Genomic DNA, 22,409 nt, shown 5'->3' with positions numbered 1-22,409 from the left:
CCTACACTGTTCCATCTAACCTTGACAGTTAGACAACATGATGGTAAAAACACTGGCAACTGGTCTACACTAGCATTTCCACCATTGCTGTCACCAGTAGAGATATACCTGTGCTAGATCAATAATAGGAGAAATGCTAATGTAGACAAGGCCTTTGTGACTTGATTTCAATGGTAGGGTACTGATGGGGCAGCAAAGGGCAAAAAATAATCACAAAAGTTAACAAACATGGTCTGTCATGGCTGAGTGCTATGGCTCCATTCATTTGATTTATTACAGAAACAAATTATGAAAGGGTGTGAGTTGTGTAGTATAAAAATGTGCTCATATTTTCTTTTTTGCAGCTGATACATTGTATGTTATGACAGTGACATTGTGGTGTTTTCAATTGCAGGGCAAATCCAGGTGGATAGTGGGCCTGATTTAAATACCAAAGGTACAGTAAAGTGTATTACTTTCATAAAATGTCTAGGTTAAAAAGAGTATTGTGGGCTGTCACACTTTTGGTAATACAGATTGTGAGATATCTTCAGATCTATGGAGACACTAACGTATAGGTGGGAGAAGATGGGAACAGCACATAGTTGACAGCTTTATCTTTAACATCTTTAGAACAGTAGGTCCAGCTCTGTTTTCCTTGTACACTCAATAGTGTTATTAATTTCAGTGGGAGTTTTGGGTGTACTAACACGGCTGATGTACGTATTCTATGCATTTTAGCAGAAGAAAGGGTGTGAGTTGTTTGCATGTTTTAGAATTTTTCTGCTAGTTGGATGTCCTTATACCTACATCACTTACTAAATTGTTGAGTGACACAGCTAACCTCAAAGAAATGCTTAGTTTCAGGCTGATTGCATCATGTAAAAGAAGTGCCACTGTGTGCTAGAAATTAAATAGTGTATTCAAAAGTGTGCACAGTTTTTGCATGAACTTACAGAGGCTGTGTGTTAAAATAATCAGATGGACAGCTTGTCATTTGCATATGCAGTGTCCATGATTGCAGATATATAATTTATGCATCCGCATTTTTGCAGTTTTAAAAATCTGGTCTTTTGGGGGTCACATGTTTAAGAATGGCCTCCAAAAGTAAACCCATAAGATTGTGCACCCCAATAAGCGTTAATGCAAATCAAGTGATTTCATGCCTAATTATCTGGCCTGTGTATGAACTGCCTTGTTTATGTTAGCAAGTGTACTTTACAAATGGTTGCACATACTCTACATGTGAGTCCTTAAAAAAGAAGTGCTGGAATGGATTTCCAGAACTATCACTCATACGTGATAGTAACGGAACCCCACCAAAAAAAGTGCCAGAATGGCATTCTGGGGTGTTGCAGTGTGACTCAACCCCTAATTTAAGTTTAAATTTGAAAATCTCCCACTTCCTAAGATATCAAATTTTCTTTTAATAACTGAGTTAGTAATTCAAACACCCTTTGGCTCTCTTTTTATTACAGGTGGAGACCAAAACGTCACAGAAACAGATGCCTTTGAGAGAAGGTAAATGCCTTTGTTTTAATCAGAATGACTAAAGACGGTAATGGAAGATAGAGACGTGAAAGTGAAACTCAAAACATTTATGACTTGGGTTTTTTTAAATCTTTGTTAAGACCCCAAGCTGAGTACCCAAGGCGGCCCCCTAATGTTACAGAACATGTGTATCAAACTCCTACATATCAATGAAGTAGTAGTGTTCATTATTATTTTATTATGGCACCATCCAGAGGCCCTAGTAAGGATCAGAGTTCCATAGTGCTGGACAATGAACAAATACATACAGTAGGAAGGGCTAGATTAATGAAGGGGACTTAGGCATTGCAACACTAACCTCCCGGGCAACCTGCTGTCGAGTGGAATTCATGGTCCCAAGTTAGGTACCCTGGTTTCCCACACAATGCATGGGGAGAGTTAGATTCCTAAGAACAGGATTCACTGGAGCCAGCAAGCTGATTAGGGAGCTACCTAAGCTAGCCAGGAGTGAAATGCAGAGGAAAGGGGTGTGTTTAGGGCCCAGATCCACAAAGGGATTTAGGTGCCCAAGTTCCTGGTTGAGGTGCTGCTGTGATCCACAAACCCCCTGCTCAGCTGCTGCCTAACCTTGTAGGCGCCTAAATTTACGTGGTGCCTAACTTCTGCTGTAAAGGTCTGTTGGTGCAGTAAGTTTCTGTCTCTGAGTGTGTGCCTAAGTCCCAGCATGATCCTCCAACCAGGGGAAGACAGTCATTCCCCCACCTCTCTTGCTGGTGGGGTCAATGTGGTAGAAATACTCAGAGCATGATGACCAGATCCGGCCTCACTTAAAATCCAGCTGGAGGATAAGGAGGTGGTGCTGCCACTCTTACAACATTCAGCCCAGTGGCTGGTTAGAGCACTCGCCCAGGATGTGGGAGACCCAGGTTTAATTCCGCCCTCTCTGCCTTGAGAGGGTGGGGGAGAAAAAATTTGAACAGGAATCTCCCACCTCTCAGGAGAGTGCTCTTACTACTGAGCTATGGGATATTCTGGTGGGGGTCTCTCTCAAGCTCTCCTGTTGAAGCCCGTCCGCTTTGTATAGGTATAGTCACCGGGACAGAGAGAATGATAATGACTCTTCTAATCTGGTAGTTAGGGCATTCACCACCTCTCTCTTGCCCAATAAATATTTATTTATGCAAAGTGGAACAGCTTCAACAAGAGTGACTGAGGGAGCCTACTTCAGAATACCCAATAGCCAGCCGGTGAGGGCTGTCTCTTGGGAGTGGGGAGACTTGTAGTCAAGTCCCTGCTCAAAAGCAGGAGGCATTCAATTCTGGTCTCCCACATCCCAGGTGAGTACCCTGGCTATTTGACATAAAGGGACTAGCTTCTCGTCAAAGTTGTGAGTGGTGCCTAAATGTTGGAGTTAGGCCCCTAATTCCCCTTCTGAATCTTTCTGAAAAATCAAAACATTTTGTAAATGTCAAAACGAACCATTTCTACGTTTCCACATTTTTTTCAACTGAAGCAGTTCACAAAGTCAGCATTAATTTGTCAAAATATTTCGGTCAGTCCAAATCTGCATTTTTTCAGTGAAAAAAGTTTCAGCTGAAAAATTTCAGCTCTTAATATTCATGTGTGTGAACACACAAACACACACACACACACACACCCTCCTCACTGCTGCCGCTTCTCCCATTACCTGTTTTGGGAGCGTCTCTTTGTTCCTAGTGGTGGCTCTGCCCCCCGCCCATGAGAAACAGGTGATGCATGTCAAGTGTGACAGGGATAGGAGAGACAACCGTCATGAAACTGCATGGATGTCACCACAACACAATTCTTTGGGAATTGAGCGCTCATTTGAAATTAGGTTAGTGCATTAATTTTTTTTAATAGAGTATTTGTATTTTAAAAGGATTAAAGTAAAAGGTACATTCCAGATACACCTCTACCCCGATATAACGCAACCCAATATAACACGAATTTGGATATAACGCGGTAAAGCAGTGCTCCGGAGGGGCGGGGCTGTGCACTCCGGCAGATCAAAGCAAGTTCGATATAACACGGTTTCACCTATAATGCGGTAAGATTTTTTGGCTCCCAAGGACAGTGTTATATTGGGGTAGAGGTGTATAACTTTATGGAGGAGGAAAGGGAACTAAGAAATACAATATGTGAACAACAGGCATATACTGCACATGTAGGGAAACAAATTGTCTGAAAAATACATACAATAACACTCTATGTTAAGCCCTTTCCAGACGTGTCACTGCTGGAATGGGGGCAGATCTCTGCTCTAAGGATAATACAAGCTAAAGATAGAAGTGACCACTTCTAACCATCAGAAAAATTAGGTGCTGGAACAGCCTTCCAATGAGAGTAGTAGGGGCAAGAAACGTAACTTGTTTCAAGACTGAGCTTAATAAATTTATGGAGTTAATGGTATGATGAGATTGCTCACAAATGGCAGGTGGCCCTTCCGTGACTGCTATTAGTCAATATCTCCAATGGCCAGAGATAGGACATTAGAGGGGAAGAGCTCCGAGTTATTACAGTTAGCAGGGCCGGCTCCAGGCACCAGCTGAACAAGCAGGTGCTTGGGGCGGCCAAGGGAGAGGGGCGGCACCTGAGGCAATTCGGGGGCGGCAGGTCCCTCACTCCCTCTAGGAGCAAAGGACCTGCCGCTGTACTGCCCCGCCGATCGCGGCTTTTTTTTTTTTTTTGCTTGGGGCGGCAGAAATGCTGGAGCCGGCCCTGACAGTTAGTTCTTTCCCAGGTGTGTGTCTGGTGGGTCTCGTCCACATGGTCAAGGTCTCACTGATAGTCATATTTGGGGTCTGGTTTGAACTAGAGTAAATGGTGGATTCGCTGTAACTTTAAGTCTTTAAATCAAGATTTGAGTAACTCAGCCAGAGGTTATGGGCTTACTACATGAGTGGGTGGATGAGATTCTGGGGTCTGCGATGTGCAGGAGATCAGACTAGATAATCATGATGGTCCCTTCTGGCCTTAAAGCCTGAGTCTATAAACAAAGATTTATTATTTTTATGAATCAAGTAGATTTACTATAAACCCTACTGCAGAAGTGGGTCTTTCAGAGGGACTTAAATGTGGACAGGGTAGAGACTTTGCAGATGAGCTCAGGAAGGTCGTACCATTCATAGAGGCAGTGTGTAAGTGATTAATAAGGAAGAAATACAGGGGAAACTATGCCCAGAACCAGTTCTACAGATATTGAGATGACATGCAAGAATTGCATATGTCCTCATACCAGCCATTTTCACAGACTTCATTCAACACCATTCTCCAACCATTAGCGCACCCATCAATTAACTTTTCCCCTCATCATCTTTCTTCCTGCTAGATAATATCCAGGACCCAAATGGCCCTGGTTATATGTTTAGAACAGTCCACAGAATTTCATTGCAAGTCTGTTCTGCTTATCAGAACAATTAGCAAATATATATTTTTATACATATTTTATACATTATGGGCTAGTGAGACATATGCACATACAATATTTGACATATTACAAATACATATAATACAAATGGTGGGGGCAAAGTGTGAGAGAAAGATGCTCCCCACATAGAGGCAGCAATATAGGGAATAGCGACTGAGAAGCAGCCTCCAGCTATGTCTTTGTTTACTGAAAACATGACATGGTCAGTCCTAGGGTGCCAAGTGTGATAGCCCAGGTTGGGTCACACTGCCCTACAAGTGGCTCTAGTCATGCTAGCTATTTTTGACAGGTAAGTATTTGGTTTCAGGTCTTCTCAGGTAGAATGTTTACTTTTGTCCCGATTTCATGGGAGAAGCTGTTTAAAAAATTGCATATGCTTCCTAGTGGGTGTTTGAAAATAGCTTTTTAGTATGCATCTCAAGTTAGACAGGGATCACTGTTTCATTCCATAAGATAATTTCTTTCTTCAGTAGATTCGGATAAGTTGTATGCACCAAATATTTATGGCTTGTATTCATTTTTTTTAAAACTGTGGCCTATTGTGGAAATTTATCTTTTAGAAGTCCACACCGTCGCTGCTCAAGTGATTTGGAGGCTATAGCAGGTTATACCCGACATAGTTTTCCTATTGATGGAGGTTGAATAATTAAGGGGAAGAAAAATGCCCCATCTTTCTCTACCTTTTTCCCCCTTCTTGATTTTTGCGTACTGAGCATGGTGATGCTAAGAGCAGAAATGCTGAATAGTACAGACTTGTAACTTAGTCACTGGTACTAAGGACATTTTGATTTCATCTTGCTTGAGTTATCTGGATTTAGGTAACTTGTCTCGGGTGAGCATGGACGAAAATCTCTCTGTCCCACCAGCATAAGTACCTAACATCGCAATGTTGTCTTCAGAAAGTTATGTGACTATTTAAACTGCCATGTTCATGTTGCATATGATTCAGTAAACAGTAACTTCAAACAAAATTCTAGTTAGTGCACACTTACATTATCAAAAGGTGTCTGCACTATGACTTTTAAAATAAGAAGTCTGGCTAAACTGTGAAACTTGGAGAATCAGTACAGAGTTCAGACTCCATTTTAATTTATCATAATGTGCCTAGTTATTGCATTGGCAGTCTTCTGTCCTGGAATTCAATAGATAATCCAAGCAAACAATGAACGTTACAGAAACAGCTTTTTAAACTCAGAATTTACTGGCCGTTATCTACTGCAGCCAGTTCTTTAATGATATTTTTGAATGACTCATTTAATGTGCCCCAGATTTTCAAATGTGACTAGGGATTTGGGTACCCAACATCTATAGTCACTCTTGAAAATCTTGGCCTCTGAACATATGTAAGTGAATTAATAATTATTTATTTGTTAATTGAAAGGCATGTTCTCTCTTTGTAACAGCCAACCATTTGATCCAGCAGCACAATACAAAATGAACCACAGGCGAAGAGGGGTTGCTTTAATCTTCAATCATGAGCAGTTTTACTGGCACTTAACACTGCCAGATAGACGTGGCACACTTGCAGACAGAGACAATCTGAAACGCAGGTAAGATGATATTTGGCTGCTTTACAGAAGGATACTATTTTTAGATAAGTTAAATAAAAATATGCAATTCAAAGTGATTTGTCATGAAAATTATATAAGCAGCTCTAAAATAACTGATTTCATTGACATAATTGTGACTGAAAGATTTTGCACAGTACCCCATGATAAAAAGAGTTAAATGTCTGCTTCTGCTCCCTTTGAAATAATAGGCAGAACTCCCATTGAGTTCAGTGGGGACAGGATCAGGCCCTGTGCAAATAGACTGCTGAGGTACAGGCAGCCATCAGGGTGAGGAAGACTAAGTGGTGATCTTAATTTTTAAAGGCTTTTTAGTATTGTTAACTAAGCAAACAATGTATTTTTGTCTCAATATCATGAGGGGGGGGAAATGGAACACATATTTTTATAGGTTAATATAGAAAAAAGGTAAACTTGATTGTAACGTCACAAACTGGTAGGAAGTGCCGGGGGCGGGGGGGGGGGAGGTATAGTACCTGAAATTACTTTCAACTCATTTTTTGTAATTGATTAGATTTCAAGCTGATTGTGCCCATTTAATATTATTTGGCAACATTAGTTTATCTTATATCCCTAATGCATTCAAGCCAAGTGATGGCTGGATGCAAATGTCTACTGTTGAAATAGAAGTTCTAAATATGAGTCTTATAATTGTGCAGCTTAGGAGATAAATTGACTTTTGTTGATTCACATCTTGCACTTCCCGTGATTCACTAAACCAGTAACCAGTTTGAGTAAGTGATGTGAAGTTCAACTAAATCTGTTTAATACCTTATCCCCTCCAATAGCAGAGTAGTTCAAGGACAGGTTTGTAGGGTAAACAGATGTGCTGTATGATACAATTTCAAAAACTGACTGCAAAGTTAAAGAAGTTAAGAAGCCTTTATTCCTATTCACCTAGCAAGTGCACGCAGTTCTAGCTGCTAGCAACTGCAAAATAGGCAACTGGTAGTTACCAAAAAGCAGCTTTAGGGAAGCTTTGCAGCCAAATAAAGCTCTAGGAACAATTGTGCTGTACATCCGTATGTTTATGTAGCTAACTCAAGGAGCCAGTATAGTCTAAGCTTAACCATATGCTATTTTACAACAATTTAGATATGCAAAAAGGAAGGGATATTTGACTTATAGAAAACACCCATGTCTCCTAGCACTAGTTGTCTTCCGCTGTGGACTACCAACAAATTTCAGACTCTGCCATCACTGTCAATATTAGATATAGAGAGACATAGTAGGTGAGGTGTGACACAGGTTGGATCACAGAAACCCGCTTAGGACTGCCACCTGATGTGCTGGGACTACCTCTGAGTCCGTTTTCCCTGGCAGCTTAGGACTTCAGGACTCTGCCTGGTTGTGCCAGACTCGCTTGCCTGCTGCAAACACAGATCCAGGTCTGAACCACGTCCCCCACAAGCTGCAGGCTTAACTGAAAACAGCTTAAGAAGTGCTCCTGTCTCCAGCACCCAATGGGGTCCAAACCCCAAATAAATACATTTTACTGTGTATAAAGCTTATACAGGGTAAACTCATAAATTGTTTGCCCTCTGTAACACTGAAAGAGAGATATGCACAGCTGTTTGCTCCCCCAGGAATTAATTACTTGCTCTGGGTTAATTAATAAGTAAAAAGTGATTTTATTAAATATAAAAAGTAGGATTTAAGTGTTCTGAGTAATAACAGACAGAACGATGTAAATTACCAAACAAAACACACAAGTCTAAGCCTAATAGTCTAAGCTTCTTTGGCAGACTAGCCTCCTTCTAGTTTGGGTCCAGCAATCACTCACACCCCTGTAGTTACTGTCCTTTGGAGGGGTTTCCCAGGGGCTTATATAGTCTGTCTCTTGTGGGTGGAAACCCCTCTCCTCTCCTGTGTAAAATCCCCTCCACAAGATGGAGTTTTGCAGTCACATGAGCAAGTCACATGTCCATGCATGACTCAGTTCTTTAAAGGCTAATGCCACATTCCCAGGAAAGCTCAGATGTGGATTGGCATCTTTCAAAGTCCACTGTCAGCTTAAGTGTTTCTTGATTGGGCACTTACTGAGAATAGTCTTTTCTCAAGAAGCTGACCAAATGCTTCACTGAGACTACTTAAAATCAAACAAGTACATAGCCAATATTCATAACTTTGAATACAAAAAGATACATGCATACAAATAGGATGAATATATTCAGTAGATCATAACCTTTGCAGAGATATGTTACATTGCCTATCTAGCATAAAACACATCCCAGTTATGTCATATTTACACTCATAAGCATATTTCTATAAAGCATTACGGGGTGCAACGTCATAAGGTGTAATATTTTTTTATTGGACCAACTTCTATTTAGTGAGAGAGACAAGCTTTCAAGCCACACAGAGCTCTTCTTCAGGTCATCCCCAGACTTGAAGAAAAGCTGTGTGTGGCTTGAAAGCTTGTCTCTCTCACTAAATAGAAGTTGGTCCAATAAAAAATATTACCTTATCTCTCTAATATCCTGGGACTGACACAGCTATAGCTACACTGCATACAATATTAGATGTAGTAATTAGAAACACATGTCCCTCAAAAGAAGTGATAGCAAACCCACTATTCCATTCACAAGAAGTGCAGTTCCATAGTGAATTTTGTTTTAGCGTATGGAACTATGCAACAACACCACATCATGGTGTTGAGGAAATGAGTAAAAATGGGTAAAGCACCCAGGCTAGGCTGGCATTGACCTGATGTCTATAAAGTAACCAGTTACAATTGTAGTAGATTAGCACAGAGCTCACAAGGGAAGTGGCTGCACGTAACCTAATCAAAAGCTTAATACAGGGAGGTGGCATAGCCCAGCATCAGCATATTTCAGGACATGATTAAGTTTTTATATCATGTTTATATTAAATTTCTGATTTGATCGTATTATAACCCTTCAAAAAAAAAATAAAAAGTCCAAAATTGTCATTTTGGCTCATAGTTGCCTGAAAATGAAATTACATTTTGGCAAAAATGGAAGTTCTACTTTATTTCTCATATTGGTTGGTTTTCAGACAGGTCCCTGGGTGAGTACCTCAATTATTTGTGTTTTCTGTTGCTCTTAACAGAATTCCTATTTCATAAGAACACCTTCACTTTATAAATTACTTTTTTTTTTTTGTTCTATGCATCTTTAAGACACTCCTGGGTATCAGGTTTGGGTACCATTACATAAATTAACATGGATATCTATTCTCTCAAGGAAAAGGTATAAAGTTCCAAAGGGAGTAACAAAAGCGGTGGCATTTCTAGCATAACTCACAAAGGATACTTATTAAAATGTGTGTGTTTAATGATAGTTTGACAGAGCTTGGATTTGAAGTCAGATGCTTTGATGACCTTAAAGCAGAAGAGGTGATGCGGAACATTTATGAAGGTAGGAGACCATGTAGTAGGTATGTCTTAGCCTGCTTGCAGGAGCGGTTCTAGATAAGATTGTATTTCTCCATCATTGTTAAGACAAGTTCACTGTAACTTGAATTGTTTCCCTTCTATGATGAAATCCCATGACACAAAGAGACTAAGGAACAGAAAATATATTATTTTATACCAGTAGTATCTTCATTGGTATTGCATTGCAAGTGTTGGAATTCCCAAGATGCATCTATGACCAACAGAAGTAGTGTTTACTAAGCATCTCTCTAACTTCCAGTAGATTGGATCCTCTGCTTGTATGGATCAGTGTAGTTCCAGACTTCAGCAGAGCTATGCTGATTTACAGCAGCTGAGACGCTGACTCAACATATTTCGAATAGGACTGATTTGAGATTAAATGGCTACATGTGGTTCTGAGTGGACTAATGGTGGGGTGTTTAGTAAATACTGTAAGGTTGCGTAATCATCTAAACACAGTTCCACTATTTTAGTGTCAACGGACAACCACAGTGATGCTGACTGCTTTGTGTGTGTGTTCCTGAGCCATGGTGAAGATAATCACGTTTACGCCTATGATGCTAAAATAAAAGTTCAGACAGTGACAAACATGTTCAAAGGAGACAAATGCCCGAGTCTAGTAGGAAAGCCTAAAATATTTATAATTCAGGTAAGATCTCTGTTCTTGAATTTGTGTACTTTTTCCCCCAGTGGTACAGAGGACAGTTCTTTTAGGGATAACTTCTTCTCATGTGGAAAAGGCGATGGTTATTATGACACTTCCAAGAGGCAGCTTGCTACTACCTGCCCTTAGTGAGTCCCCCACTCTGCTTCACTGACACTGCCAGCCTCATGCACCTGCTTCTCTCACAAGGGTATTCCCACACTTCTTTTCAAGCAGCTGCTTACACACAGAACACCCCCCTGAACTGATCTGTAAGGCTACTACCCTCTTCTCCTTCCAAAAGTGGAGAATAGGTCAGTATGGTGTCTGCTGTGCTTTGATATTTCTAAGTTGGTGCCTGTCACTATTAAACAGCTTGCTCTCCCAATGAAAGCCCTGGGGATGTACAAGCAGGACAAAAGGTAGTTCTTTCTGAACTTAGTCACATAAATGAAGAACATCTAAACAAACAGGAAGCGCTTCTGCTTTCAGAATTTAGTTCTGTGATGGCTAAGTGTACTTGGCAGATGAGAGGATTCAGCAGCTTTTTCTCCTGCTAGGCATGTCGAGGAGATCAACACGATGACCCAGTCATTGTTTACGATGCAGTGGACAGTATTGTAGACAAGTCCAATGTCAATGAAACTGAAGTGGATGCTGCGGCTATATATACTTTACCTGCTGGTGCAGACTTTCTAATGTGCTACTCGGTTGCAGAAGGTATGTTGTTATTTTGCACTTAAGTTTCTAGCATCTAAATCCTGCAGGAGTTTTGCAGCTGTATCACTGCTGTTTCACTAAATATACTAGGCTTGCAGAGTTTCTTCATCACACAATCAAAACAAGAATTCAAGTTCCTTAAACTTACCACTTTGCATGTCTGCATTAGTGGTGTTGTCTCCCCCACATGGTGTAAAGGCTTGAGAATAAATGAAAATATGCCATCTAACTTGCAATTTTTAAATGACTTTGAACTCAAAGCATACTGATCACATCCCTATCACTGAGCTACCTGTCAGGAGGAAATATTCTTCTGCACTTCTAGTGGCATGTCATTTGGATGTGATTTCTTAAACCTCCTCACACAGATGAGTGCCCTCCCCAAACCATCTCATTCCCAAACCTGAAGACGCTCCTGTAATTCAACAGTGGGTGAATTTACAGAACTGTTTCTGCTACAGAATCAATATTGTACTCAACTTAACATTACCAGATGTTGGAAAGGTATAAAAATATTAATACAAAATCTTTTTGCAAAATATTGTATAAAGTCAAAGGGCAAAATTAATCACTAATGTGCAACTCCATTGACAGAAATGGAATTGCACCCATTATAAGTTATGAGGAGAGATTAAAAAGACTGGGACTTTTCAACTTGGAAAAGAGTCAATAAGGGGGGGGCGCTATGATAGAGGTCTATAAAATCATGAATGGTATGGAGAAAGTATTGTTTCTCTCTTCACATAACACAAGAATCATGGGGGCTCACCTGATGAAATTAAGAGGCAGCAAGTGTAAAACAAACAAAAGCAAGTACTACTTCACACAACACACAGTCAACCTGTGGAACTTGTTACCAGGGGGTGGGGTGAAGGCCAAAACTATAATGTGTTCAAAAAAGAATTAAATAAATTCATGGAGAGTAGATCCATCAGTGGCCATTAGCCAAGATGATCAGGGATGCAACCCCATGCTCGGGGTGTCCTGAGCCTTTAATTGGCAGAAGCTGGGAGTGGATGACGGCATGGATCACTTGATCACTCACTTGCCATGTTTTGTTCATTCCCTGTGAAGCATCTGGCAGTGGCCACTATTGGAAGACAAGATACTGGCCTAGATCGACCATTGGGCTGACACAGTGTGGCTGTTCTTATTAATCCCAGGTTAAATCTGATTATGCAAACTTGCCAAAGTACTGTTTTTATCTCTAACATCTGAGTACCCAAGATAGCATAAACAGTGCAGAGACGTATATCTAAAACTTATCTGCAGTCCATGAACATGACTGGCAAGAAATAAATTGTGATATTGAAAGTTATTAACTGTGGCTTCTAGTCTTCAGTTAAGGTTAAATGGAGTCCTATGCTCTTATTTCCCAATAGGTTACTATTCTCATCGTGAAACTCTAAATGGCACCTGGTATATTCAAGACTTGTGTGAGATGATAAGAAAGTATGGTTCTTCCTTGGAATTCACAGAACTTCTCACTCTGGTTAACAGGAAAGTATCTCTTCGCAGAGTGGATATGTGCAGAGACATGAATGCAATAGGAAAGAAGCAGATTCCTTGTTTTGCCTCAATGCTGACTAAAAAATTGCACTTCACTCAAAAATCAAAGTAGATATGCCCATCTGTGAGAATGGCATCTTATTCAGATTCACTCCAAAAATGGAAAATATCTTCATCACTTAAGCTTGTAGTCTAGAAGATCACTGAGTGAAGGGCTTGTTCTCTTGTTCAGTAGTTTATAACATGATTTTCAATGTAGCTAGAGAACTGCACAGTTATTCACATCATGCATTTTCCTTAACAGGACTATTTTCAAAAATGCTGGGATCAAATTTCAGGAGCCATAATTTAAATACTTTTATAAAACCTTTCTATATTAGAAATTATTGCTTTGTTATAATAAATCAGCATTGCAGCAACAGCAGTCTCAGGGAATTTTGGGAGAAATAATTGTAACACTGATTTCTGTGTAATAAAAATTGCAAGGTGCTCAGATCCCATGGTAATGAGGGTCATATATGTCCTAAGAAAGAAAACACTTTTTAACCAATTTTTTAATATGTTCTGACTTGCACTTGAATGACACCTTGTCTACTTTCTAACTGCATTCTAGCATTTTGTAACTTTTTTTCACAAATTTTTAAAACTGCATTAGAATATAAAAGCTTTTTTTCTTTGCACTGACATTAATTTATGAGGAGTACAACTAAGGTATGTTTGTAATTTTTCTGTATCTTAAAAATATTTAACACCTACAACGCATTAAAAATGTGCAATGTGTGTTTCACTAGACTCCAAGCCTGTGTGATATTTTGTCTTCAATTTTAGGGGAGGAACTGAACATCTAAGTAGTACTGCTGTGTTTGGGCTCTTCCTTACTAGATCAATACCATCTCTTCACTGAACTTTAAAGAACTGCTGTAGTTAGAAAAATGACAGCATGGGGTTCCATTTATTCTCTCTCTAATTTACACAATAATTATAGTCAGTTCACAATCCAAGAGACTTATCAATCAAAAAACAAAACAAAAAAACACCCCAAAAAACACTATTCTTTCTGCCTTTTACTTCATCAAGAATAGTAAACTCAGATTGCCAAATCTTTTACCTGACAAATTTATTCTGCATTATTTTAAATACCCTCTTAGAAATTTGGAAGTCTTCATTGCTTGGTTAAATATTTTCCCACAATCTTTGAATATGGGAAAATAACATCTTTAAATAAAATGTGTATTTAAACTTATAGTACCCTGAACACTGCATGCCAAACTTTAATCTATTACTGCAATAGCACCCTGAGTTTATACTAGTACTAGTCAGGAGAGCATACAAATATGTTCTTCAGCCCCCTGAAGAGTAGCATACATGTCATGCTGTAAAAATTAATACACAATACAGCCTGATTTAAGAAAAACTACAGGTGACTGACTTGGTGTCCGAAATTGTTTGTTGTTTTAGATTTAAGGTACCATATTATATAGATGTCCGAGGCTTATAGTATATACTGACCTAAGATTGACTAGTATTATCATTAATTTTATTCATTCAGTATATAAATCGCATACAACTTGATTAGGATAAATGATCAAAGCATCTAACAAATGTATTTCTCTAAAAGAAAACTGAGCCCGTTCCCCCCCCCCCCCCACCAATTTGATATTAGATGTAAACTAACCCTGTATATTCATTCTAATAGGTATCTTTCTAAAAATTTATTCTTGTTGTGTAACTTAAAATCAAATAATGCAGAGGATCTTGGTCTGTGGTTCAAGGTTTCTGTGCTCTGATTTTGTCAGTTAAGACAGCACCACTGCCAGAAGTTAGAGCCATGGAGAGAGATCCAAGAAATGGTTTCCTTAATTCTGGGTCAGGGATTCCCTCAACTTGGGGCCTTAAGCAACTCATCTAACGTCTATACGGTTTAGTTTCCCCATCTGTAAAATGTGGATAATACTTATCCACTTTCATAAGTGGCAAGAGGTTCTGGATGGGAGATGCTGCAGAAGTATAGAAATAGAGTTAGTATCACAAAATGAGGACCATCTTTTTGGCTCTGATTCAGGATTACTTAACCACATGATTTAAAGTTCATCTCTGTTCAGGAAAGCACTTATCATAGAATCATAGAATATCAGGGTTGGAAGGGACCTCAGGAGGTCATCTAGTCCAACCCCCTGCTCAAAGCAGGACCAATCCCCGGACAGATTTTTGCCCCAGATCCCTAAATGGCCCCCACAAGGATTGAACTCACAACCCTGGATTTAGCAGGCCAATGCTCAAACCACTGAGCTATCCCTCTCCCTTTTTAAACATGGACTTTCCTGAACTGGAACTTTAGACAGGAGACCTGTTCAAGTATAAAAATATATTTGACCATAAATACCAGAAATCTTTCCATGACATATCAAATTTTTGAGCTATTCCTCTGCTGTTATTAATAGTCCCATCAAAAATAGTAAAATGCTTCAGTACACTAGAACACCACACTGACTCTTATGCCCACATCAATTTACTAAAACGGAGAGACAATTTTATTACAAGATCTGAATGCATATTTTGAAAGATTTCTTTATTTCAGGAATTATTTTTTAAAAATCTAATGATATAATAGTTTTAATCAACATTTCTAGTAATGTTCAGAACTATAGTGGTCAAAAATATTCAGTTTGCAACATAGAAACTAAATATTGGAATCGGTGTTGGAAACGACAATTCAGTTATGAAAAAAAATTAGTCTTTGTCATTAATTTCCTGTATTGGAAGTTGCAGATGTAGGGGCTGATGCAGGCGTCTCAGGGACTCTTCAACCTGTAAACACAAGAGAGAATTAAATGGAAGATGTTCTGTGTCCATATTTATCCCTTTCAGTCACCCCTAATTTGTACCTTCCTTTCATACTCTTGATATTCTTTCCCTGTAGCCAGGTTTTTCGCTTATGAGAAGACACTAACCTTATGACGCAGATTTCCCACAATAATCACAAGTGCAGCCTCCTGGTCATATCACTCTAGGGATTACCATCCAAAAACAATTCCTGCCATCGGTAAGTTAATCTGTCAGTCAACAGACCGACCAACGGGAACTGCAGACATACAGATGCACAAACATCCTCCTTCCAGGCAACTGAATGTAGGACCCCATGCATAGTGTACTGTCACCTTCAGTCCAAAGCCTAGGAAAATTTATAAAGCCCATTTCCTACAACAGCAGGACTGAATTATTTTACATGCTCTAGCATAAATTGCAAAATTCACACTCCAGACTAATGTCAGATAGTGCAAATATTTTAAAGCCCCAGCCTTGATAAAAGGAACTAGTTTGAATCCTACACAATTATTTTTTTAAAAACTTAACTCCATCCATTCACTAAGGGTTCTTGATCAAAAACCCAATAAAGTCAAGGGAGAATTTCCATTTACTTTAAATAGGCTATAAATCAGGGTCCTTTTTATTTATTGTGGACTGGAGGACTCTCTCTATTTCTCATGGAGCAGTGAAGATTTTTCCCAGTTCCATATCACTGCTACTATGGAAGATGGAAACTGTAGAGAAACCAGCTTATCACTGTTGAGCAACACAAGTGAGTGACTTGTTTTCCCCCCCCCCCCCCCCCCCCGCCTCCACAGGCTGCCTGAGCAGTGCTGCAAATTTCCATTCTTAATTCCTTCCTTCCAGCTTTTAAAGAAACTCCAGGTAATCTGTTACATATGCACATTTTTAGCATACAAAATGAAAATGCATAAATAAATAAATCTAAAAGCCACTTTCCAATTAGCTCAAGATTTACTGAAAAGTCTTAAATGGTGAGACCACAGCATCATTCACTTACACCAAGAGACTTATTAAAATACCTCTGCCAGTGCCTCTTTTAGCTTGTTATACTGTTCCACATCAAAGTGTTGGTTTCTGGATTTCCGGTAGAAGTAGTGGAGGAATTGCCTGTCTTTAATATCTGGGTAAACATAATCCTGATAGATAGAAAAAGGACACAAATGTTTGGGTTTTTTGGGCAGGCAGAGGGTTAGGAGTGCAAAGATATTTGTACAGATAGAGTTAAATCAAACTAACCTACATAAAAAACAACCCTATAGTAATTAGAGGAAATCTAAACCATGACAAATAAATGACCTTATTTTCATAATGGCTGAGCACTCACAGCTCCCATTGGAGTCAATAGCTGAGATTGTCAGAAGAGACTAAGGAAGTTGGATTCTTGACTCCCTAAGGGTCCTTTGAAAATCCCAGACAATGGCAGCATCTGAAAATCAGGCCATTAGTATTTATCAATTTATCCCAGAACTACCTCAACCCTCCTGAAAGTCAGCAGAAAGCAAGAGGAGCAGAACTAACTCACAAACCCAGCTCTCAACAAACTAGCTGAGCTCCAAAACCCAGCATCCTTCCCCACCTGATGTTTCATATGTACTATAGGTTCCATATGTGCAAGTATTGGATTTTCACCAACTATGTCCATACCAAACAAAATAAAAATGGAGGAGTGCATTATTGAATATGCAGCATGAAAAGGAAGACAAGTTACTATCCAACTATGTGCTTTATAGTACGTTGTAGGATCCCAAACATTTAATGGGCAAAAATGTAAATTCCTTTATATTGTACAGGAATTGATGGCCATTTCCACATTCTGCACTTCGTCTAAGTTCTGGGGTTTTGCTGTTCAGGAACCCTTCCCCCTCCTCTAAACATGCCTCCCTCCAACTCGTGACTTCTCCTTTGCACATCCAAGAGCAAGAAAGGAAGATAGGCCACTTGAGAAAAATCTGCATCTTGCTCAAGGAAATAAAGTAAAGCTATTCCAGGAAAAACAGCTGAAAAACTTCCCAACAGCCTGGCCTCCTGCATCAAGTGACATATGAACTCCATCAAACAGAAAAAGCAACTGATGGGTTTGCCTTCCTGGCCCACTACTAGGTTGCATTCCTTGACAAGCCCTGCTTTAGTACTTGCACTTTCTATGTAGAGACGTAGGAGATACAATTACCATCCAGGCCACATACAAAGAATTGAATGAAAGAGGATAGTTTTCATTTTCAGCATCAGATGGCATCCCCCCTGGTCACTAATTGCAATCAGGATTTTTAAGTGCAGCTCAGATGAGCAGTTTGCCCCTGAGCAAAACAAAGTTCCAGCCTAAGTGCAGTTCTACATAACGCACACACAAGCTTTGATGTTTAAATACATAGGGGGATTTATTATGAAAATCAGTGTAAGATGACTTCAGACATGTTTATATAATGGGACTTACCTGTTTAGTAAGTACAAAGTAAGCATAGAATGCCAGGGCACTCCCGTATGTGATAAAATATGTCACTGGCTCCATTATATCCCATGAATAGACCCACCACGTGAGCCAGGCCAGGGCTCCACCTTGAGTGGACAGTACTGCTAAGCCAGTCCATAGGAGCCTATTGGTCTTTGCATCTGCACTTGTTGCAATTTTGGCTTTCATCTAGGACAAAAATATTATTCATTCAACATGCGGATATTAATTTCATACATTCCTCTGACACAAGGGAGAGAACATATCCCAGTATGTACTTTCCGCCTGGATCAGAGCCTGCATTCAAGACTCCTACTCACTTTACTCCTGGGGGAATTCTGCACCAAAAAATTAAAAATTCCATGTCAAAAAAATAAAAATTCTGCACACAATATTTTAAAATTCTGCATATTTTATCTGTCAAAACAACACAATATAATCATGCCAGTTTAAATTATTTTGGTAATTTATTTCAAAATATCTGTCGGCAAGTATGTCTATAACAATGCAGACCAAAAAAAAAAAAGATTCTAGTAATTTTTTTTTTGACCAATAGATTTCTTACGGAGCATATTAATACAGAATTTTGAGTAATTCATTTAAATTACAATACAGAACTGTATTTCCTGCACCCATCAGAAGCAGTGCAAAGGCTTGTGAGTGTCAGGAGTAACAGAGGAGCTGAGGGAGAGGGAAGGAGCCTGGAGTGAACCTGGAGGGTTGTTGGGTGTGGGTAGTAGTAGTATGGAACAGGGTTTTTTTGGGGGGGGGGGAGGAGGGAAGAGGGGCAGGATTGTTAGGGAGTTGGGGAGCCTCCCCCATGCAGACCCTGGCTGATCCCAAGCCTCTCCCATTCAGTCAGGCAGATCTGCCCCTGTCCCCGCACCCTCCCATCCCAATGGGTCCCTGCAGCCTCCCTCCCTTGTTCCCATGTGGCCATGCACCCCACTCCCATTCAACCTCTGGCTCAATGCTGTCACCCCACTAGCTCCTGAGCCCACGACCCAGTCTGTCTCCCCAGTCTGTGACCCCCCCAGCCTAACCTGGCTCCACGGGCCAGGTGCTATGATGAACTTCTACTCCTGGGGGAATTCTGTGCCACTGCGCGCACACAGAATTTTTTTTCCCCCCACAGAAAATACGTTCTGCCCAGAAGTGCTGCAGTTCCATCTTTTGCCCACTAGAGGCTGCTGTGGCACCAGAACAGCCCACTGCATTCATGCTGTTGGCTTTTCTGGCACCACAGTGGCCTCTTGTGGGCGAAAGGCGGAACTGCAGCATTTCTGAGGCAGAACAAAATAAAATTCTGTGGGCTACATCAGAGGGTCCTGTGGGATACATCAGAGGGTCCTGTGGGATACATCAGAGGGTCCTGTGGCACCTTTAAGACTAACAGAAGTATTGGGAGCATAAGCTTTCGTGGGTAAGAACCTCACTTCTTCAGATGCAAGACATAGTGAAGTTCTTACCCACGAAAGCTTATGCTCCCAATACTTCTGTTAGTCTTAAAGGTGCCACAGGACCCTTTGTTGCTTTTTACAGATTCTGACTAACACGGCTACCCCTCTGATACTTGTGGGATACATGTATTCTGTGCATGTGCAGAATTCCCCCAGGAGTATCACTTCAGGCCTTCCCGGCTTTGAAGGCTTTGAAAGGCTTTGAGTTCACTCCCTGCATGGAGTACAGAGGGGATGAGCTCTGCTAGGCCTCCATCTGGCCCTCCATCCACACCTTCGGGACTCTACCAATTGGATTTGCATGCATCAGCTGACGCTGCCTGATTTTTCAAAGAGGCACTTTCACAGCAGCTCTGAGATTGCTGCCTTCAACGTGAGGTCTGTTCGCACCCCATCAGACTCTTACTGGTCTCCTCCTCCTTATTCATCACTTCATGTCACTTTAGCTTGGCCTGTCTTAGATTCGCCATGTTTGCCCCTTTCCTAAGTTATGGTCATCATTAGTCAGATCCAACTGGCTGACCTGGTGATAGCGTCATCACAGAAAAACAACACTTTTTTAACTGACTAATTATTTTTCTGTGATATGCCAACATCACTCCGGACACCCAACCAGGTTCAGACAAAGTAACCAGGCAGTCCAGGGTAGTGCCAGCTCACCATAGTTTTTCTCCAGTTCTAGAAATTCTCAATGGTATACGCCACGAAACAGGAGAAGGAGGAACTGGGTTGGAAATAATCCTGCATATGGACTGGCCATCACCTACCTGTCTGACAAATGAGGAGGGCGTGGCCCATTCATTCATGCTGGAGCTGTCACATCATGGAAATTAGTTAAGAGAAATTTGTTTTTATATTTAAAAAAAAAATCCTTCCCAACCTGCTCAAGGGGTACCAGCTGTTCCCTTAGGTGGTCCAGTTTCTGAAGCAGTTCTCTCTCTCTCCTTAACTGGTGGTCTTCTAAATGAAGGGCGATGAACAGTCTGTGAACCAAGGATTTGATATCTTCTGCTTCAGCAGCATGCTCTCTACTCCACTTCTCTGAAAAAAGATCACGGTTGTCATAAGAGAGACAACGTGGGTGAGGTAATATCTTTTATTGGACCAACTTCTGTTGGTAAAAGAGACAAATGTTCGAGCTTACACAATGACCTCAAGACGACCTCTGTGTATCCTCGAAAGCTTGTCTTTCACCAACAGAAGATGGTCCAATAAAAGAGATTAGCTCTCCCACCTTGTCTCTCTAATATCCTGGGACCAACATGGTTACAAGACTGCAAACATGGTTGTCATGACTGGTAAGATGTATCGAGCAATGCTCTTAAGAAAAAACAGTCACTGTTTTAAGAGTGTTTATATGAGGCCACAAACTGAGGCTCAAAAGGGGAGATGAAGCCAGACTTATTTTTTGTGGGGACTGCCATAATCTTTTTTTAAAAAAAATAGACAAAAATATGCCTTGGAACAGATGTAACTGGATAATCAGATTTATTAAGACTTTAACACAGCTGTGGTTCTTACCTTTTACAGGGACTTGTACACTATAAGTTGTGTTGTTGATTACAAGTTTGAAGTCATTCATCAACAAAACTTCCATCAATGCTGTAGCAGGGATCTTGCTACCATCTGCAGCAGAAAACAGGAAGGCTTAAATCCTTAACACAAAATTTACTTTATTAAAAAAAAGAAAAACCCGCATTTGCATGTGCCCGCATTTCATTTGACCTCTTTGGCATAACTCACTATTGCCAGCAGCCTCCCTTTTATTTCAGTTTCAAGGACAGATACTGTAAAGATAAAGCTATATTTAAAGACTCTTTACCTGTGTCAAGACCTTAAAATTCTCCATTTTACCTAACACCAAGTCTTGTTTACTTTTAACCATTTCTTTTTGCATTTTGCTTAGTCTGGAAAATTAAACTAGTTAGATCAGATTCACTTTCTAGACAAAGAATGGTCTTGTGGTTACAACGCAGGGCTCTCCCTCAGGAGATCTAGCTCCACCAAACGTATTGAGGGACCCAGCTAAATCAAAGTTTCTGTCTGTCTCTCTCTGTTTTCTCTTAGTTGGAGATGATTCTGTGAAGCTCTCAGAAGCATTGAGAGGCTAACATTAATGTTTGCAATGTTTTGGATGGAGGATACTACAACATAAGACTGTAAGACCTTAGAAATTCCACACAAGAACTCAAGGATTATGATGCAAAGTTATTTACAATCTTAATTGTAGTATCACTACTGTGGCTCCATTTCACTTTAGTTGGGATTTATTGTTTGAAACCAGAGTATCAATCACTGGAGGAAGAAAGATGAAGATGTATCTCCTTTCCATGCCAACATTTTACTATTAAGTTGACAGCCTCTTCAGCATGGCTATAGAAGTCCTATATTTTCAGTCCTCATTCACACACACAATTTTGGTTCAACCCTGAATAAGATTTGTTGTAAACTAAACACACCTCACTCAGTTACAGATTTCCTTTCCCTGTATGAGTTCTTCTAGCTGGGCATAGAGAATTTTGGCATTCTTGTTTTCCAGATTTTCCTAATCAGTCAGTACAGATGGGAAAATTTAGTGCTTATACTTTCGATACATTTTTAAAGCAGGCTTTAGCTTTGATTGGGCGCAAGGGGTGTGTATACTGAATAGTCTTATTAAGGGAGGTAAGGAGGCAGAAAGGAGACCGTGCACTGGCCTCTGTAGAAGAGAGTTCAAACTCATTCTCATCCTTTTGTCCATAGACTTGTGGAAGTACTTATTGGCCCATCAACAATGAAAAATAAGGGTTAAAAAAAACAAAACATTAACAGTTCACATGAATCTGAACAACTATTTAAGATTGCAGACAAGGGAACAAAACAGATACAGCATGGGAAGAGCTGAAAGACAGGTGCAGACAGAGGACTTCTCTA

General features: G+C 40.2%; 2 protein-coding genes across 2 annotated transcripts in view; one reads left to right on the top strand and one right to left on the bottom strand.

Moving 5' to 3' along the window:
- Positions 1 to 13,547, top strand: part of PLA2G12A (phospholipase A2 group XIIA) — a 34,356-nt gene extending 20,809 nt beyond the window's left edge. Inside the window, exons 4-10 of the mRNA XM_026659880.2 lie at positions 395 to 436; positions 1,458 to 1,500; positions 6,322 to 6,468; positions 9,790 to 9,866; positions 10,357 to 10,532; positions 11,087 to 11,246; positions 12,629 to 13,547. Of these exons, the coding sequence (XP_026515665.1) occupies positions 395 to 436; positions 1,458 to 1,500; positions 6,322 to 6,468; positions 9,790 to 9,866; positions 10,357 to 10,532; positions 11,087 to 11,246; positions 12,629 to 12,867 (884 nt within the window). The 3' untranslated portion in view covers positions 12,868 to 13,547. The remainder of the gene's footprint in view (positions 1 to 394; positions 437 to 1,457; positions 1,501 to 6,321; positions 6,469 to 9,789; positions 9,867 to 10,356; positions 10,533 to 11,086; positions 11,247 to 12,628) is intronic.
- Positions 13,548 to 15,307: 1,760 nt separating this feature from the next.
- The window catches only part of MCUB (mitochondrial calcium uniporter dominant negative beta subunit), a 98,303-nt gene continuing 91,201 nt past the window's right edge, over positions 15,308 to 22,409 (bottom strand). The window contains exons 4-8 of the mRNA XM_024216958.1: positions 21,018 to 21,122; positions 20,377 to 20,537; positions 18,022 to 18,225; positions 16,607 to 16,723; positions 15,308 to 15,563 (exon numbers count right to left, since the gene is read on the bottom strand). Of these exons, the coding sequence (XP_024072726.1) occupies positions 15,486 to 15,563; positions 16,607 to 16,723; positions 18,022 to 18,225; positions 20,377 to 20,537; positions 21,018 to 21,122 (665 nt within the window). The 3' untranslated portion in view covers positions 15,308 to 15,485. The remainder of the gene's footprint in view (positions 15,564 to 16,606; positions 16,724 to 18,021; positions 18,226 to 20,376; positions 20,538 to 21,017; positions 21,123 to 22,409) is intronic.

Source organism: Terrapene carolina, unplaced genomic scaffold, assembly GCF_002925995.2.
Source record: "Terrapene carolina triunguis isolate 2854851 unplaced genomic scaffold, T_m_triunguis-2.0 Scaffold706, whole genome shotgun sequence".
Classification (NCBI taxonomy): Eukaryota; Metazoa; Chordata; order Testudines; family Emydidae; genus Terrapene; species Terrapene triunguis.
Note: the sequence above shows the minus strand (reverse complement) of the source record. Positions and strands in the feature narration are given on the sequence as shown.